At 45.4% G+C, this 19,451-nt stretch overlaps 1 protein-coding gene across 6 annotated transcripts in view; it reads left to right on the top strand.

The window, feature by feature from the left end:
- The window catches only part of MYO7A (myosin VIIA), a 58,431-nt gene that overhangs the window by 21,134 nt on the left and 17,846 nt on the right, over positions 1-19,451 (top strand). For 5 of the 6 annotated variants that reach the window (XM_053970133.1, XM_053970132.1, XM_053970135.1 and 2 more), the window contains 13 exons: positions 4,736-4,873; positions 6,951-7,109; positions 7,457-7,549; positions 8,895-8,989; positions 10,104-10,188; positions 11,060-11,278; positions 11,430-11,537; positions 12,091-12,300; positions 12,837-13,040; positions 13,836-14,012; positions 15,678-15,767; positions 16,981-17,108; positions 17,639-17,765. In XM_053970133.1, the coding sequence (XP_053826108.1) occupies positions 4,736-4,873; positions 6,951-7,109; positions 7,457-7,549; positions 8,895-8,989; positions 10,104-10,188; positions 11,060-11,278; positions 11,430-11,537; positions 12,091-12,300; positions 12,837-13,040; positions 13,836-14,012; positions 15,678-15,767; positions 16,981-17,108; positions 17,639-17,765 (1,833 nt within the window). Of the gene's footprint in view, positions 1-4,735; positions 4,874-6,950; positions 7,110-7,456; positions 7,550-8,894; positions 8,990-10,103; positions 10,189-11,059; positions 11,279-11,429; positions 11,538-12,090; positions 12,301-12,836; positions 13,041-13,835; positions 14,013-15,677; positions 15,936-16,980; positions 17,109-17,638; positions 17,766-19,451 lie in introns of all 6 variants that reach the window. The other variant, XM_053970134.1, reaches the window with a different exon arrangement.

The following is a 19,451-nucleotide window of genomic DNA, read 5'->3' on the forward strand; positions in this document are numbered from 1 at the left end:
TTGCGCTTTTTGAGGCAAGACAGCTCACATGCAAAGAGAGACCCCCTGGACTGCATTTCTGGGTTGTTGGAAATGCTATAATTTTTGGAGGTGGAGGGTTAGTTCTTGTTCAGGGGGACCTCAGATCCAAGCCTTCAAAGACCAGATAATATGAAAATTTGTCATGATCATCAAAACAGGCTTTTGGCATCTCTTTTTTGTTGCATCTCATCTGCTGACTGGTTCTGATAACTTCCCAAACCTTGCTTGCTAGTTATTTGGCCATAAGGTAGCATATTGTGTGATAAAAATTTTATGATATAAGCTTCGTGACTCTGCTCAAATTTCCTCAACCCTTGATAACCAGAGGATTAGCCTGCTTTTCAAAATTCAGCTCTTTGCATGGGGCTGAATTTAATCCCTTTTTACTTCTGCAGTATCACGGATGTTTGGATTTGGAATTCCAATGAGGAGGATCTGACTTAAAATGACTGAAAGGCATTAATTCCAGAGGTGGACTCCTTCCCCTCTGTATCATGGTTAAAATTGTTTCAATTGGAACATATCACTGGGCCTTGCTCTAGAGTTGTAGCAAAAATAATAGTCTTTCCTGAGTTAGGATACAAGAGAGCTGGAGAGGGCCTTGAGTGATTGGACAAGGGGAATGGCTTTAAACTGGACAAGGGGAATGGCTTTAAACTGAAAGAGAAAATGTTTATTTGAGGTATTAGGAAGAAATTCTTTCCTGTCAGGGTGGTGAGGCACTGGTACAGGTTTCCCAGAGAAGTTGTGGATGCCCCATCCCTGGAAGTGTTCAAAGCCAGGTTGGATGGGGCTCTGAGCAACCTGGTCTAATGGAAGGTGTCCCTGCCCATGGCACTGGGGTTGGAACTAAATGAACTTTAAGGTCCCTTCCAACCCACACCATTAATAAGTCTGTGATTCTATGGTGGGATTAAATCCAGGAGACAAATGTGCAAAATCTGTCAGAAATATTTAGACCAGTTTTTTCCTCTGAAGATGTCAACAGGTGATAAAGAGAAATGGGAATTTTGTTGTTGTCAGAGATGATCTTACAACTAAATTTTGTGTTTTGTAGGTTTTCTAATGAACAATGGTTGTTCATATTTGTTAGACATTGAGGTAAAAGTGGGACAGCCAAGATAAAAATGATTTTTCATATATATATATATATATATATATGTATGTATGTCAATAAGCTTGTAGTTCAAAATAGTGATACTTGGCACTGTTATGTAGCCCATGTCACCTTTGCATTGGAAGGCACTTTCCAGACTGCACAGCCTTTAGGAGAAAGACTCTCTTCACTATATGATGCTGCAGAATGAGGTGGCCTCATCTTTCAGTGGTCACCTGAAGGTCACCCCAGTGACATTTCGTATAAAAATATAACAAAGAAAAAGTATCATTTTGCCCAGAAACTGCATGTCACATTGGCATGGCTCAATTTAGTGACCATATAATCCTAGAGAGATGGGAGAATGGTCCTTTGTCCAGAACCTTTCCCCAGAGTATTGCTGGTGGCACATGCTTCACCCTCCTTCCCGAGCTCTCCTCAAATACTTCATCTTTCTGCATTCCACTGAAGCAGGCTGCCATCTCCTGATGGTGTTTCTGATGCACCAGCAGCCTTGTCCTTCAAGGAGGAGAAGGTGCATGAGACAGAAGGAATAACCTTTGACATTTCTGGCTCAGTGACATTTGTCCTTGTAGTAGCCATTCTCCTTGCCTTTTGTCTTGGTGTTACTGCAAACCGCCATGTATGTGTTTGCACTTCCAAAGTTCAGACTGGCTTGAGATGGCAGAAAGAAGCGGAATTGAAGCATATCCAGCAGATGTCATGCTGGTCTGCACATCATTCTAAACTCTCTCATGCATGCTCCTTCTCTGTAAATCATCTAATTCTCTTCTTTTTCTTGTTTTGCTCTTCTGTTTTTGAGTATTTTCCTCCTTTGATATTGAGTACAGGCTGAGTGCTGCAGTCTGGGGTACAGCACCTGTGAATCCTGTTTGTTCATCCTTCCCCATTTTACACAGGTGTCATCCTCCCTTCTAGTGGGCTTTGTATGAACACAAGTGAAGAGAGAGTCTGAGTCCCAAAGATGTTACAGTCTCAGAGTTTGAAAGCTAGGAAGTGTCTGGCCAGGGAAAAGCAGAATGTATCAGCCCTTTCTCCATCAGCCTATGGGGACTGTGTCTGATTTTAGCTTAAAAAATGTTTCTCCTCTGCAGAAAATCCTGTATATTCAGTGCCTTGCTAGGCTGTGTTGAGAGGCTGCTCCACTCCTTTTTTTGAAGTCATATTGTTGAAGGGTCATTTTGTTGAAGTAAGGGAAGAGGTGTGATTCTCTCCAAGCTGGTGAGGTGAGGTTGAGGTGAGGCAGAAGGAACCACAATTACTTGAGTGGTGTCACCCATCCTGAAGGATGAAGCTGATACAAAACACTTGTCAGAGTATTTATTGTGTATCAGAGAGCCCGAAAAGTGCCCATAGGGGTGGTGCCCACCATTGAGAGGAGTCTGTGCACAAATGTCAGGCCCTGGATTGTCATCCCTGAATGGGATGATGTGGTCTTGACAGGGGGAGCCCAAACCACTCTGACTATTTTGGTCAGGAAGACAAGCTGCTCTCTGGTCACTGTCCCTTCCTTCCAACCCCTCCCAGCAAAACACCCTCAGATGTAAGAATGGAGATGGCACCACTGCTTTTTGCCAGATCTGGATGCATGCAGGAAAGAAATGCAAGGCATCAGCAAGCTGGAGAGGCATTTCTTGCTGTCTGGAAGTAAACCACTTGTGCATTTCTTTGTAGACCCTTGTACAAAGTTTTGCTCCCTTCCTAACACCATGGCTTAAAAATGATCTCTCCCAGCCAAGCCCAAATTGACTAAAATTTGGCTAACATTCAACTGTTTCAGACTGGCAGCCCTGCTCCTGCTTCTAACCCCTGTGGCTATCCTTCCCCACCTCACAGAGGTGACCTCATGTGCATAATTAGCAATGTGATAAGAAAACATTCATCAAAGCCTTTCAAACCAGGATTCTTGCTGAAACAGCCTTTTCCTCAGAAAATCTGTGACAAAATATGAGCATCAGACTCTACAGTGCTCTGCAGGTAGCAGCTGTATCCATTAATTACTCTAGATTTGTTAGCGGTTTGTCCTTCTGGGGAGGATTTTGCTGGGAGAGATTGCTGGTAGGCCCCCATGCTCTTCTTGGCAAGCAGGCCAGGTTTTTGTGGTGTTTGCATGAGCTGGGTTTTCTCTTGTTGGAATTCCATGATGACTTTGTGTTTGTCTTGATTGGGTTTGTCTCAACATCACATCCAGCCTGAGCTGTGTAAACTCCCTGTTCGTGGCAAAGGAGTTGGACTAGAGGGACTTTGTAATCCGTTCTGATCCAAATTATTCTGTGATTCTGCGGAATTCCTCAGTTTTGAGGGGTGGGAATGTTAAAGGTTATTAGTGATATGTGATGAAGCACGTGTAAAGATTTTAGCAAAAGAAGAAATAAACACAGCAATAAAAATGTGCAAATAAACACTGCAAAACTTGGCAGCAAGGCCAGTGCAAATGAGGATTTTGTGACTCCACACATGGCTTGACCACCTGCAAATAAGAGGATATTGGAAGGAAAAATGCATTAAAATCCTGCTGGAATTCTCGCTTTGGGGATTCTCTGGCCATCAAGTCATGTCACAGGTCATGTTACAAGCTCAGCCTGTTTTTAATTTAGAGGGAGTTACCTCCTGGTGCCCAACTCTTCCTCCAGCCCTCCAGCATTACCTGCTGCCCCACAAAGGCTCCCTGAACACCAGATCCCACTAGACACACAGCACCACTGTGACTGATGTGTAATGAGCTCAGGTAACTGTGTCTGGAATGTGAAATGCGCTAGGGACTTGATTTGGAGGTGGTTTAACAAGGTTTTCCCTGAGCAGGGAGAAAGAACTATTAAGGGAAACATACACATTCTCATTTAGAAACACTTGCCCCAAAATAGAGACTGGATTATTAATTTGACTAGGGGGGCTAAACCAAGAAAAATACTCCAAATCATCCCGATTCCCCCTAAATACCTCGTTTAGTCTAGTTAATATTCTTTTCTACAAGCAACTTGAATCTGTAGTAGTACAGGCTGAGGAATCTCAGCAGAAGTTTCTGGAACTATTGCAGAGTCACCCTGCAGCAAGCATTCTTCTGGATTATTTTTTACCCTAAATGAGTCTCTGGTTCTTGTTCCAGGGAGCAGGAGGAGCCCTGCCTGACACGAGGAACCATGACAGAGGGTTTGGCATGCCCTTGCTGCAATGCATGGGGACAGGGAAGCCCACACTGCTCCTGAGAGCATCCCTGGGCAGGTGCACTGCCCCAAGCTGTAATACAGAGAATTTTGATGGCCCAGAAGAGGCTGTTTGCTCTTATGGGCAGATCTTCCTCATGGCTCTGCACAGGGAAGATGGGTATTCCAGCCACACAGGGAGGTTTAAGCAGGAGAATTTAAATCATGGCACTCTTCCTGCCTGCATAGAACCAAATGGAATAGGCTGCCAGAGCCTGGCCATTGCCAGTTCACAGGCTCTGCCCTTCCCCTCTCCGGCCACAACTTTCAGCCACCTCTGGCCCCACTCCCCACTCCAGCCCTGGCTATTGGAGGAGGTTCCTGAGGACGCGGCCAGAGGGGAAAGTCAGTGTTATCCTTTCATTTCCTGAGTGTGCTGTGCTGCGGTTTGCAGGGAGCAGAGACGAGGAAGCGCTCACCGACGCTCAGCAGCCAGTTCAAGCGCTCCCTGGAGCTGTTGATGAGGACTCTCAGCGTGTGCCAGCCCTTTTTTGTCCGCTGCATCAAGCCCAATGAGTACAAGAAGCCCATGGTAAGTCCTGCTTTTCTCTCCTGGTTGCTTCTTGTATGGGACTGCCCGTGGGGTCATTCTGCTCTGGAGCTACTGGCAAAATTCCTTTGGGCATCAGTGGAGTCAGGATTGACCCTGCATGCTTGGAAAACCAACTCACAGCCTGTTGTGCAAGCAACAGAGTCACAAAAGGGTTGGCAAAATCAGGCACTTGCTTTGCAGTCCAACAGCACCCCAAAACTTTTGGCCAGAGGGTAGCTCCTGACCCTGCCTTTCTTCCCAAGGGTGGTCTCAAGGAATTCACCCTGCAGCGCCTTATCCTATAGGAAATGCCTCTCCATTTCCATAGGGGGTAGGCTCCTTCCTGCCAGAGACTTTAGCTGAGCTATGGGTTTAGTTCTGTGGCAGAGTTCACTGCTTTCTAAAAATCATCTTCCCGTGGATGTTTTCCTGAAAATCTTTGCTCGCAATGGATCTCCCTTACTTTAAATCCTGTTTGATCATTTCCACTGCCTATTTTTTTTTCTTCACCAATTACAAAAGCATGGTTCTAAAAGCAGAGGAAAAAAAGAGGTAAAATAGCACAGAGGAAACGTGAGAGGAGTTATCTTGCTCCAGTTCACAATGATTTGTTTCAAAAGCAATGAACGTTATGGGGGAAAACTTTTGGGACTAAATAAAAAAGAAGGAGAGGGCTCTCAATCCCCCTGACCACAAACTGCTCATGGAAGAGACTCCAAGTTTTGCAGCAGAAGGCAGGTGATAAGATGGGTGCTGCATGCCCTGATCCCACTCCCCACACCTTGCAGGGTCAGACACTGATGCTGTGAGCAATCACTGTTTCATGCTGACCAAACTTAATAGTGGTACTGCTTGGAAAGGAAGAGCTTTATTTAATAAATAATCTAGCCAGGGCTGGAGCTTTATCTAACGTCAGTGTCTGTTAGCAAAGCTCAACTAAGTGCAAAAAAGCATAAAATCCTGAATTGCAGAGCTGTTATGTACAAGCAGTGTTTGTTTGAAACTTATTTTTGCTGTTCAAAGAACCTAATATGATGCAGAGCAAAAGGTTTGGTGGGTCTCTCAGATCATTTTACTGTGCTCTTATCCTGGTTTTGGTGAGAGTAAAAACCTATTAGCCTGTTAATGGAATATTTTGGGTAAATATTTAACAATATGTCTGATATGTAGTTATCATCTGAGCAGAAATTAGAACAAGACCTTCTTTTTGGACATAGGTGATGTTGAGAAGTAGGTGTACATCCTGAACTGGCGCTAGCAAATTGTTCTAAATGCCCTGATTCTGAGCTGGTTTTACACCTGGATGTCTGGAATTCAGTCTGGTATTTTGTGTCCTGCATAGGAAGTCTCTATTTCATCAGATCTTGCAAGTGCTAAGCCAGAAGTCTCTGTTCAACCTATTTGTCTACAAAACTTTCAGTGGGACAGGAAAACAGTTTCAAGTTTGAAAGAATTATACAAAGAGAAATTAATCTCCCCATGAAAAACATAAGTGGGTGAGCTGACACTGAATCAGAGACTGCAGTGTGATATGAAATGTGATTTCTTGCTAAATTTAATTCTGGCCTTGGTTTAATAATCCAAAGGAAAAGAAATCCCTGATAAAGGCATGCAGAGCTATGCAGGGTGATTGCAAAAGAGAACATTGTCTGAGAGATCATTTTCTGTCCCTGCCTTTGAAGGAAAACATACTGATAGTGATAGGAAATGGGATAGCGGAAGTGGAAGGTCAGTGGAAAGTCCTGACTGTTTATTACTTTATGTTATTCTAAAACTTTTACTTCCTTCTGAAATGGGCTTTAGGGGGGGAAAAAATTGTTTGTATTGGGATGCTGGCTGGAGTTCTCTGGGTCTGTATATCATCCCATGCTGCTGCTTCTGAGTATTGTTCTGGCTAGTCCAAGAGAAAGGCGTGGGCTGAATTAGATAACAAAACCATGCAAAGAAAATCAAAACCGTCTCCAGCAGTCTGTGCCTCATCAGGCACATGAGGAGGAGTGCATAGTTGTCCATAAGTACAATGAACTAGCCCTTAAAAGATTTGCAATCAAACCCCCGTGTCCTGTGACCTCCCCAGCTGTTTGATCGGGAGCTGTGCGTCCGTCAGCTGAGGTACTCGGGGATGATGGAGACCATCCGCATCCGCCGGGCTGGATACCCCATCCGCTACACCTTTGTGGAGTTCGTGGACCGGTACCGGGTGCTCATGCCTGGGGTGAAGCCAGCGTACAAGCAGGTGAGAATCCTCCTTCACAGGTAATGAGTGCTCTCTGCTGGGCAATCTCCAGAGATATTTATGGGGTGTGCCTCCTCTGCAAAAACAATGATGCAGCATTTGATCCCCAGGTGTCACAGTGGTGCTCTGGGCTTTCCAAGTGAATGAAAATGGTTACAGAGCTGGCAGGGACAGGTAGCCATATTCAGCCTGTTCGTCTCACTCATCTTAAACAAAGTGACAGTAAAACCGTAAGAACCTCATTAGCAGAAAACTGCAGGATTTGGCACCAGAAAAGGTTTACACTGGGCTTGGGAGGAGCGATGGGTGAGTCTGGTCCTGGTGAATCCCAACTCCTTTTCTGTCAGGGTGACCTACGTGGGACATGCCAACGCATTGCTGAAGCAGTGCTGGGGAAGGATGATGACTGGCAGATTGGCAAGACAAAGATATTTCTGAAGGTGGGTGGTTCTCCACATTCCCTCTGCCATCTTGGATCCTTGCCTCAGGAGACATCTCCTACCATTTCCTTTCTATCACAAGACATGACCCTTTTCCATGATCTCTGGGCTGGCATGTCTATGGGTAGAACCTGGCTTAAGGCAGAACATTTGGGGCTGGTTTAGGAGCAGCAGGTAGGAGGAAGTCCTGACACGGTGCTAGCACTGATGCATTCACATATCCATATTGACACAAAAGTGGTCACATCCAGTGCACAGCCTTTTCCCTCCTGGGCTAAGTTGTTCAGCTTCCTCTCTTGCCTTCACTCAAAAGGTACAGCAGAAGGAGGGACGCCCATGCAGAGCCCTGCAGAGAGAGGCACGTGAGCACAACAGGCTCATTTTGCTTTCTGCATCCTTGTGCAACCCAAGATATGCCTACAGTCTCCTTTCCTGCATCAGTCCAGCTGACACAGAGCGGTTCAACACTGCAGGTCCCCTGCAGCCCCATACACACTCATCTTTCCTTACAAACCCATTCCTGTGCTGTTCTGGGAAGGTGAGGCTTCTCTTGAGCAAAAATCACAACGATAAACCCTGACTGCTTACACCTAAATTCACCCCCAAATCTTACTGCCAGCACAAACACCCCATCTCTTCCCCAGAACTTGTTCCCACTAGTTGCTCTTTCCAGAGCCTGTTATCAAGATTTCACAGCTGTCAGGACAGGAAACAGAGAAATTGGGAGGCCCTGAGGGGCCACAGGAGGTCAAACAAAGCAGGAAACATGTGGAACTGCCTCTGCTGCATGCAGTGCGGCATGGCGCAGCTTGCCATGACTGGGAAAGAAAACTGCATCATACACAACGTGGGAGGAATCAGAATAAAGCTTGTATTGGTGCATCTGAAAGCCTCAGGGCAAAGGAAATTCAGTGTTTTGAGGAGCTTTTTTTTTCTCTTAGGTTAGGGAAGCACTGCAGACTTGGCTGGAAGAAGTGATGGGACCCAGGTAGTCTGGAGGTTTTTTTGCAAACCTCTACAGTGCTCCTAGGAGCTGCTCCCATGGCTGAGAGCACTAGGAGGGAACTCTACAGGGGAGGGCAATGTAATTTGGTTGTTTTCATACTGTGAAGTATTGCATTTGCAGCTTCTGGATGACCTGGTTCATTTGGGAATGAAGATAGATCACTACAGTTATGTTAGGACTTCCCCAGTGAGTAGGTGGGGTAATACTTGGGATGTAAAATGACCCCAGAGTTTATTTTGAACAACTATCCTGGGGAAAGGTCTTGTACCACCCACTCTGGCCACATATCAGGCAGAGGGAGAGCTTGAGACATTGGTGCTGTGTTACTTCCTCCCACAGGACCACCACGACATGCTGCTGGAGATTGAGAGAGACAAGGCCATCACGGACAAGGTCATCCTCATCCAGAAGGTGGTCCGTGGGTATAAAGACAGGTAGGTATGAATCCCATGGCCAAATGGGAGGTGGGCTATGTGGGATGCTTCATCCAGCAAGTGGGTCCTAGAGGCTGCATCACTTTGGTGCCCAGATGACCAGAGGGGACCCCTGATGTATTGGCACTCAGGTGCAGCAAGTACCAGAGGAAAACAGTAGAGGAAACAAGAGGATAACTGTGTTCTCTGCCTCAGACCTGGACAGAATAGGACCTTCTGTCCCTGTTCAGGGCCATCTTCAGGGGATGTGGCGTTTACTATGACAGTGCAGCAGTGGTCTCTGAGCCTGCTGAAGGCAACGCTGAGACTCCAATTTATGGAGTCCCCCACAAGACTGCAGAGGGAACACTGGGTCACCTACTGCTACTAAAGTTGTTCTCCCCAAGGCCCAAGGGGTTCAGAACTCTTCCCTTTTCAACCCAGTTTCAAGACATGGGAAGAGGACAGGTAGCTCATGGCACCATGTGGATGAAGAGGGGGAGCCACAGCCAAGGACAAGCTTCACCTATGGAGGAAGGACAGTTCTTGGGATTGTATGCTCTTTGATTGTCCAAGCCATGGCTGTGACTCTGGTTGTGGTTTGCAGAAAGGACACATGCTAAATAACTCATCAATCTTTCACACATTGATTGTAGCAAGACGAGATCCCCCAAGGCCTCCCAGCACTATTGTTGTCTGCAGGTAGAATCAGATCAGGCTGAGAAGGACTGGAGGAGCAGATAGGGTTAGCAGCATGGTGTTAGTGAGGTTTGCTCTTGATCATTTGGGTGGGATCAATCCATTTTCAGGTGCTAGAACAAAATTGGAAGGACACATAGGGAAGAGGTTTTAGTTGTGAGAAGATGATGCTAGGCTGGGATTCCTATCATCTCCTGTTCTTCCCATTTCCATAATGTGGCATAATCTCCCTGCAGAGACCTCTCAGAGAGAGATGTTTTTATGAAATTTTATGAAAAGCAAGGAAAACTGGGGAAGGAGACCTTTGCAAGCCAAAAATGCAGTGTTTATTCCACCTGGACGCTCAGGTTCAATAAAGGTCCAATAAAAGAGGCCCAGGAGATGATAATAACTTGTGGCCAAATGACAGAGGGAAATGATTGAAATGCTTTTGCAGGTCAAATTTCCTGAAAGTGAGAAATTCAGTCTTGATGATTCAGAGATACTGGCGTGGACATAACTGCAGGAAGAACTATGGTGCTGTAAGTACAGTGGTGCTTCCTCACACTTCTGTCTTCCTGCCTCTCTAACATGGGATACACATAAGGGTTTCCTGATTCAAAACATCCCATTGAATGTCAGAAGTAGTGAGGTTGGCTTTTATCAGTTGGAGCAATGAATGGAAGTTTGCTCTTTTGCTTTGTCCTCTCATCGAAGAGACCACCTTCTAGCTTCACCTCTCCCCTGTGACTTATATGTCCATTGCACCAGCTGGTCATTTGGGGTTTTATAAGTCTTCCCCTAGTTCCCAGATGACTGAAAACTCAAGAGCAGCTTCCTCTAAAAATGGATTCCATCTCCATGTGGGACCATATTTGGGTTTCTCACCCTCCCAGTCCATAGTCCTCTTCTCTCCCTATTCCAGCTGGTTTTGACCCAACAGCAGGGTCTTTTGGAAAGTGTGTTAAGGTCTGAAATATCTCAATATAATCTTTCAAGCCTTCAACTTGATAGAAATAGCCACTTCCAGGCTGGCTAGGATGCTGTCTCCTGCCATCAAACAGCACCTTGACTGTCAGGCAGGAGTTTCGCAGATGCTGGACCTCCATAGGAGCAACCCTCACGGCTTGCAACTACCTTAGGATAGCAAACCAGACATCCTGAGGCCTCTCAAAGGCTCAGTGGGGAAGAAACTGTTTCTGTCTTTCCTGGGCTTTGAATCAATGCAGCAGCCAGAGGGCTTCATTTCTCCACCCTCTTGGAGAACCTCCCTCCAGAAGGTTTGCTCTCGTGGGAACTGATTTCAGTAGCTCTTATTTACAGACGTGCAAGCAGGAGATTAGCAATGAAAATCTGCTTACAGTGGGTGAGCCCCTGGCTGGCAGGGTGGTTTCATCCTGCTCCCTCTTGCAGATGCGGATTGGCTTCCTGAGGCTGCAGGCCCTGTACCGATCCCGCAAGCTCCACAAGCAGTACCATATGGCTCGCCGGCGGATCATCGAGTTTCAGGCGCGATGCCGGGGCTACCTGGTCCGTAGGGCTTTCCGCCACCGCCTCTGGGCTGTCCTCACCGTTCAGGCCTACGCCCGGGGCATGATCGCCCGAAGGCTCTACAAGCGCCTCCGGGGGGAAGTAAGTACCATGGAGGAGAAACAGAGATGAGGAGAGGGGAGAAATACATGCTTCTGAGTTGTGTGCTCTTGGGATCCAATTTTTAAGGAAAAAAAAAATCCCAAAATAATTAGATGCCTATTCAGAAAGGCTCTTCTGTTTATTCCCACAGTATTATCGACGCCTGGAAGCAGAGAAACTTCGGCTGGCAGAAGAGGAACGACTTCGAAAGGAGATGAGTGCCAAGAAAGCCAAAGAAGAAGCAGAAAAGAAACACCAAGTACATGGGGACTGATCTCTTTCTGGGGTTCTCTCTGTTCTCCAGGAATTAGTTTTACTCCTTTGAGGGGCAATGACAAAAATATCTAAGGGATTTCTGCCCTGCTTGAGTGGTTTGTATTTAATTCTCTAAAGTACTCTGTGCTCTATTAGTTTGGGTCTGCTCCAGAATTTCTGATTTGCTGCACAGGAATGCCAGAGATTATAGTTATTATTCACTTTTGCTATTATATAACGGGGGAACTGGTACACTCCGTATGTGTGTGGATATGCAGGGCTGTTGTATAAAAGAAAAAAAAAACTAGGTCAGCGAGAGTTTCTGTGCATGGACCAACACCCCTAAACAGGCACAAAGGAATGGGGAAAATGAATTGCTTTGTCCTTCAGCAGTTGGGAAACTGAGACATGGACATATCACTGATTTGCTCCAAGTTATGATACGGGTATAGTGCCCTAAGCACCAGGCAGCCTGCCTTCCTAAAGCTGGGCGCTGTGGAATTTACTGCCAGGTCTTTGGAAGGAGCAGTTCAGTCATTGCACTTCTCCTTTTGCAGGTACGCCTGGCTCAGCTGGCACGGGAAGATGCAGAGAGAGAAGTAAAGGAGAAAGAGGAAGCACGTCGGAAGAAAGAGCTCTTAGAAAAAATGGAGAGAGCTCGCAATGAGCCAGTGAATGACTCAGAAATGGTGGACAAAATGTTTGGATTCCTGGGGACAACCTCCTCCCTTCCTGGCCAGGAGGGACAGGCACCCAATGGCTTTGAGGTACTGGAGATGTACAGGAGCCTGGCTATCACATGGCAGGCATTAGCAAAACATGAATAGATCAAGAAAAAAGCATGTCTCTGAAGGCTTCCTTCAAGGCCAGGCTCTCGTGTGTGACCCCAGAGGGTTTTTGTGCTGTGGCTAGAGATGGGCAGGCAGCCTGGCAGCTTTCCCTGGGACTACGAAATGGAGGAGAGCACTATCACTATAGGGTCACCAAGGACGTGTGGCCTTTGAGATTTTCCCTTTTAGGTTCATCACAGCTTATGGCATTTAGCTCTTAGACATCCTTTCCCCATGCTATGCGTTGGGGCATGCTTGTTGCTTCTTCTACTGCTCTGGGGATATTCCTGGGTACAGGCATGTCCTTCAAAGCTTGGGCTTTGCATGGGAGCTATATTCCATGTTTTTCCTCCAGCTGACTTTTCCTTTTGGGGTGGAAATCAGACTGGCAGAAAAATCAGGCCCAAAGGGAAATGATAGTTTGATATCCAAAGGCATGCTGTCTGAGTGTCTGACATTTCCTTCCACAACAGGATCTTGAGCAAGTCCAGAAGGAGCTGGAGGAAGAGGACTTGGATGCAGCGTTGCCTCTCCCTGAGGAGGAGGAAGAAGACCTCTCAGAGTACAAATTTGCCAAGTTTGCTGCCACGTATTTCCAGGGCACAACAACACACACATACGTCCGCCGGCCCCTCAAGCAGCCTCTCTTGTACCATGAAGATGAAGGAGACCAGTTGGTGAGGCAGGGGATGAAAAATCTTCAGCAGGGCTGGGTGGGTTGGAGCAAGACTGGGTAGCCCTCCAGCCAAAGGGCACCAGAAATTTCCATTTTGGGATACACTTATCTGCTGCACATGTGTTCATGGCCAATGTCCCACCAGTGTGCTTTGAGTGCTGGTAAGACAGTGAATATTAGAAGGAAGGAGCATTAGAGAGGAGGGTCCCTCTCTGTACCTTGGTGTTAAGACAATCAAGTGCTCTGGGCTCAGGGAATGGGCAATGGAAATTGTTGCTTCAGTACCACTTGTAAAGCTTCTAGGGAGCTGTAAAAGTTGCTTCTTACCTTGTCGTACACATCAGTGCAGAGCTAGAAGAGAAGAACTGCTTGTCCCATAGCCAGCAGTACACGAGCAGAAATGGATTGAACCTGCATGGCTATAACGCATATTACATTAGCCATGAACTTGCCTGCACTGTGGTTCTTCTTCCCCTCTGCAGTGGGTTAGGAGCTGCCAGTCCCTGCCCCTTGGTAAGGTTGGCATCTCCTGTCAAGCGGCAAACCCCTTGTAGGGTTCACAAACACATTCATGGAGGCACGAGCACAGAGCCTGAATATGTGGTCCCAGCCAGCAGCCTGCCCAGCATTCAGAGAGGATGTGTGCTGCAGGCAAAACTGTTGCATGTGGCACAGGGAAGTATCTTATCTCCTGCAGATGATACACAGTGGGGATCCTGATGGATTCAGCATGGCTTTACCACCCTCTCCACTGCCCTGGTGTGAGCTAACGGGCTGTAATTTTCCTTTCAAATAGGCGGCACTTGCTGTATGGATCACTATCTTGCGTTTCATGGGAGACCTCCCTGAGCCGAAATACCACACAGCCATGAGTGATGGTGGTGAGAAGATACCAGTAATGACAAAAATCTATGAGACTCTTGGGAAAAAGACCTATAAGAAAGAGCTACAGGCTCTGCAGGGAGAAGGAGAGGTAACTGCTGTGGGTGTAAAAGAGATGTTGTTATTATTAGGTGTTGGATATTGAAGTGTGTTGGAAAGAAACAACTCGTGGGGTTTGCTGCAGGCAATCATGTTGTTGATTTTATTTGCACTTATACTATGAAGGGAGAACTGCCTGTGATCCTGTCCCTTCCTCACAGGGAGAACTGAATGTCTGCCAGCTGAATGTTGCCCAGTGAAGGAAGTGCCCTGATATCTCTCATGGTACTTTGAGCTCTCTCCTCCACCCTGCAGGGCTAAAGTACAGGGTGGGGAATGCAATGTCCTATGTTTCTTATTTGATGATTTCCTTTTGATCTGCCCTGAGTCAGAAGAGAGTAAATTAAAAATGTGCCCTTAATCTTGGAGCAGGAAGAAATTAGTTACCAGGAGATTAAGCTGTGGAAATAAAAAAAATTAAAAAAAACCAAATCCCGCTTGCATCCTAAGTGTTTTCTGGATGTGCCACTGGAGGACTTCATCTTAGTATCCTTCCCAGACAAAACATTATTCTGGATAAATCAATGTTCACAGTGCTGATACATTTTCATCTTTGGCAATTGCCTTATTCAATAGGACAAGATATAATCTGCTATTGGCATTTTCTGGATGCCACTGTTCAATTTTCAAGAAGTTTTCTTGACAAATCTCTGCAGTATTTGCAGAGGTAAATTAACAAATCTCCTTGTTCTTAAAATAATGATACCATTCAGCACTTCTAGTGAATTACCTGACGAGAGTAGCCTCAGGATCATAATTCTGTGAAAATATACACCAAGAATCACCTTTCATTCCTTCTGTCCATAATTTCTTGCTTGTTTATTACAAAAAGGTGTATTTTGGCCAACTGAGATATCAAGTAGTACAGAAGAGAAGAAAATTTAAGCTGTTATTTTTCTCTGTGTTTACATCATCTCTTCACAGTACAAAAAGATGCCTGAGCAAAATTATATGCAAATCCAGGTTTACAGCACCAGCTCATATTTATAATGGATGTAAACCATCCCAGCCGCAGGACTCAAAGTGTTGTTTGGGTGTGAAATCATGGTCTTTTCAAAGCTGTTTAAATGGGTAGAGGTTTACTGGGTCCAAAAGTTTGCTATAAAAGTAGAAAGCCAGCAAGTAATTTGATGATATATAGTCATTGCCTGGAGCTGTCCCACATCAAAGGTGTCCTTCTGGGAAACCTGACAGAGCACAGGGCTGGTTAAAAGTTATGAAACCACAGTGGGTAACTACCTGTCCATGAATCCCTGGCTAGATGACTTCCAGCTAAAAACCTGCTGTGCAAATGGCTTGCCTCAGAGAGTGGTCTTGCTCATCTCATTTCCACTGTCATACAGCAGAACTGGGTGGACCTGGGTTCAGCACAAATCAGCCATGTATTCAACATAAGTTTTTTCATATGTTCCCAATATTTAATTTTGATCTGAGGGACACTTACTGATTAGAGAGTGTCTACAAAATTCAGAGGCAGCCCTGGGTTATCAAGGATCACAGGAATATGGGTCCAGACTTCCAGTTCACACCAACCTCTGAAACATCTCACTCTCTGCTCAGGATTAATGGTCTTTTGCAGGAGCCCAGGGAAGGCAGAGAGAGCACTTGTTCAGGACATGCATGTCACCGCTTTGCATCCACTCCTCTTGCTTTGCAGAGTACTCATGTTGATGGGCACAAGAAGAACAGTGTGCGGCACAAACTGGTCTCCTTAACACTCAAGAAGAAATCCAAACTGACGGAGGAGGTGAGGGGAGACGCTTGGCCGCCTGGCAGCACAAGTGCCGTTGGATTGTCTGCAGCCCTCTCTGACTCTCTTCTGCTTTTCCCTAGACAACATAGAACCAGCCCTCCTCTGGGTTTGGCGCTACCTGTCTCTCTGCCTGAAAGATTTAAGGAGTGTTTAAGGGGAAAGGTTGGCTTCCCGTGTCTCCTTGAGTCATTCTGCACCTCGCACCGGCCTCCCCTCGGCTCCTGTTCTCCATCCATCCAGCACTTTCCCTCCCCTTTTTCACAGCCCTCCATCCAGCTGCTGATACCTCTCACCACTCTGTGATGGTCTGATTGTTATCCCTGCTTTTAGTTTCCTGCCCATAGATAGCAGATGTGGGATCTCCAACAGCACTCACCCATCCTCTGCTCCACTCCAGTGCCAGGGACAAAACTCCCCATGGGAGCAGTTACCCCAAGCTGAGAGCTTTTGAGAAATGCCATCTCAAAAGAGTGAGGAATGATAAATCTTTCAGGTGGGGGCGATGGAAACAATTCATAGACTACTCATTTCAAGAGCAGGCACCATCTTACAGCAGCTTGAGAGCATGAAGATTGCTCTGTGATCTGACCCTTACGGGTCAGTGGGGAGAAACAGGGCCAAATCTAGCTCACCCTAATTGACTCTGAAGATGCTCTAGAAATGTCCATCTCTCTAAATGGAGATGGGGTTGACTAGTGAGACAGTGAGCTGCCAGGCAGACCAATGCCATCCTTGTTTTCACAAACAGCACCGTGCTTATGCAGTTTCAGCTGCATCATTAGCATGGGGAATGGGTCCATTTTGCCAGCCAGAGCACTGATGATTATTTTAATATGATTAGATTAAAGGGATAGGTCCTCCTTAGCAATTAGATGGCTTATTCCAAAGACCCTTGGTGGCCCTCTCCCAGCAGCAGGACCAGCTCAGAGCTGGGATGCAAGGGGATGCCATTGTAGAAATGCTGGGAAAGGACCAAGCAGATGGAAGTGTGACTAGACAGGACCATTTTTAATTTCACCCATACATGATTAAAGCCAACACAGTCAAACCCTCCCATTGCTGTTAAAATCCTAGATGGATGAACTTCTGAGAGCCCTCGTGGCTGGTGGAGGAGTCCTCTTTGGGGAGCACCACACACTTGGGATGGGGGTGGGGGGGGACACAATAACTGGCTGTCCTGAAAGAGACCGATATGTCTGGTTGGCAGGTGACAAAGAGACTTCATGATGGTGAGTCTACGCTGCAGGGTAATAGCATGCTCGAAGACCGACCCACTTCCAACCTGGAGAAGCTCCATTTCATTATTGGTAATGGCATCCTCAGGCCAGCCTTAAGGTTAGAAATCAAAACAAAGGCATGAACATGCCATTCTTTCCATTCCTTCTTCCTTGAGTTTTTCTTGAGCTATTCAAACAAGTTTGATATTATCTGCAGCTTTACAAAGCTCTCATTTCATAATTTTTATGGTTACGTTGTATAATGCAGGCTGGGCTGGATCATGTTTCTTACTGTCCATATCAGGCCCAGTGGAAAGACCATGCAAACAGATTCAAACATTTCTGAAAGTGCTAATGACACTGGATTGTTCTTTTAAATGCTCACTCTTGTTCCTCACTACTCTGCTTTCCATTTGACTATTGTATCTCTTTTGTTTGTGTGAATATTTTTAATAGTCTGCTAATGAAAAATTCAAACTCATTTCAGCTGCTAAATGAAGCATTCAAAAATTGGAAAGTGTCAAATGAAGGCCACTTGCACATCTCTGGTTTAACCAATTTATGTCTTTATGTTTATTAATAGAAATTAATGTTAAATAATTCCTCTTTTTTATTGTTTAAATTATTTTTTTTTAATTCCTATTGTAGGGATGAAATCTACTGTCAAATCTGCAAGCAGTTGACTCAGAACCCATCCAAAAGCAGCCATGCTAGGGGTTGGATACTGATGTCCCTTTGTGTGGGATGTTTTGCTCCTTCTGAGAAGTTTGTGAAGGTAAATTGTATATGACATTTGTCTAATGAATTATCTACTAATAATCCACTATAATCTACTAATAATTTCCACTCATGGGACCAGCTTTTCTCTTGGGTCTCATAGTAGAGGGAATCCCAGTCTTTGCCAGAAATGAAGATGACAAAGTTCCTAAGGAAATTGTTCATGATCCCAAGTTCAATGTCTAATGTCAATCAGATGAGTCACTCCTGAGTGTGACTCTAAAGGTAATGTAGACAACCGAAAGGTTGACTTTCCTGTGACTCTAAAGGTAATGTAGACAACCAAATTACATGATGTCTCCTGCATGTAGATGAGTGAAGATGTGATTAAGCGACTTCTGGTAGGAAATTTGTTTGTGGGAAGCTGCAAGTGGAATTTACACAACCAGAATACCCCACATTTCTCCTCTGTTTCTTATATGCAAAGGTCTGTACATTCCACATTTACTGGCTTTGACAGTATGACCTCAGGCACTTATTCTACCAAAACTGGCAAGGAATAGAGCACAGCCGATTATACAAATATAAATTTATACTAAAAAAATGCACATAGAAAGGGAAGGATTTCATTTATGTGGAAGTGCATTTGCAAAGGTGCTCTTTGAATGATGCTATGTTCCCCATCATGTGTCATATTGAAAACATCCAACTCCAAACAGCCACATGAGATGACATGCAACCCATCTTCAGCAGCACTGTGGATCAGCAGGACTGAAGTCAGTGGGAGATGCCAAGAGGCTGACGCTTTTGAAAATCAGGTTGTTCTTAAGGATTTTTTATTTACTGAGCAAAGTTCTTTTGCCTAGATTTGAGCAGTCTGCTTTCCAAATGAGTTATGGAGTCGTGGAATTGTTTGGGTTGGAAAAGATGTCTAAGATCAAGTCCAACCACTGCCAAGCCTACCACTAAAGTATGTCCACAGGTGCCATATCTGCATTTTTTTAACACTTCCAGGGATGATGATTCCACCACTTCCCTGGACAATTTGTTGCAGTGCCTGACTGGAAATAAAGATGTTCCATTAATTTCCATAGATACCAGATTAGGTACTGGGTGTTCAGCACTGAAAGAGCTGAAGCCAAGAATAGAAATGCCTCCTTCATCCCCAGGCCTTGTCAGTGTGAAATCTAATAAAGAAGATAAATCACTGGCAAAGTCACAGAAAATTAAATTATGTGTGGAAATGAGATCTGAGAAGTATGGCACAGGAAGTTGTGTTAGTTTAAATCTTTAATAATAGAAGATTACTTTAGGATAGTGAAGCACTTGTCAGAAATAATTTATAAGTAGTTCTGGAGACTCAGACATAGAATCATACAGCCACTGGATCATAGAATCACAGAGGCATAGAATGGTTTGGGTTGGAAGGGATCTTTATAAGTCATCTAGTTCAACCCTGCTGCCAGGAGGGCATTCCTTCCACTAGACCAGATTGCTCAGAGTTCCATTCAGCCTGGCCAGGGATGAGGCAGACACAATTTTTCTGGGTAACCTGTTCCACCTAGTAGGAAATATTTTCTTCCTTATGCCCAAACTAAACCTGCCCTCTTTCAGTTTAAAGCAACTTTCCCTTGTCCTGTCATTCCATGCCCTTATCAAAAGTCCCTCTCCAGCTCTCTTGCAGCCCCTCTAAGTTCTGGAAGGTGCTTTAAAGTCTCCCTGGAGCCTTCTCTTCTCCAGGCTG

The sequence above is a fragment of the Vidua macroura genome, chromosome 2 (genome assembly GCF_024509145.1).
Source record: "Vidua macroura isolate BioBank_ID:100142 chromosome 2, ASM2450914v1, whole genome shotgun sequence".
Classification (NCBI taxonomy): domain Eukaryota; kingdom Metazoa; phylum Chordata; class Aves; order Passeriformes; family Viduidae; genus Vidua; species Vidua macroura.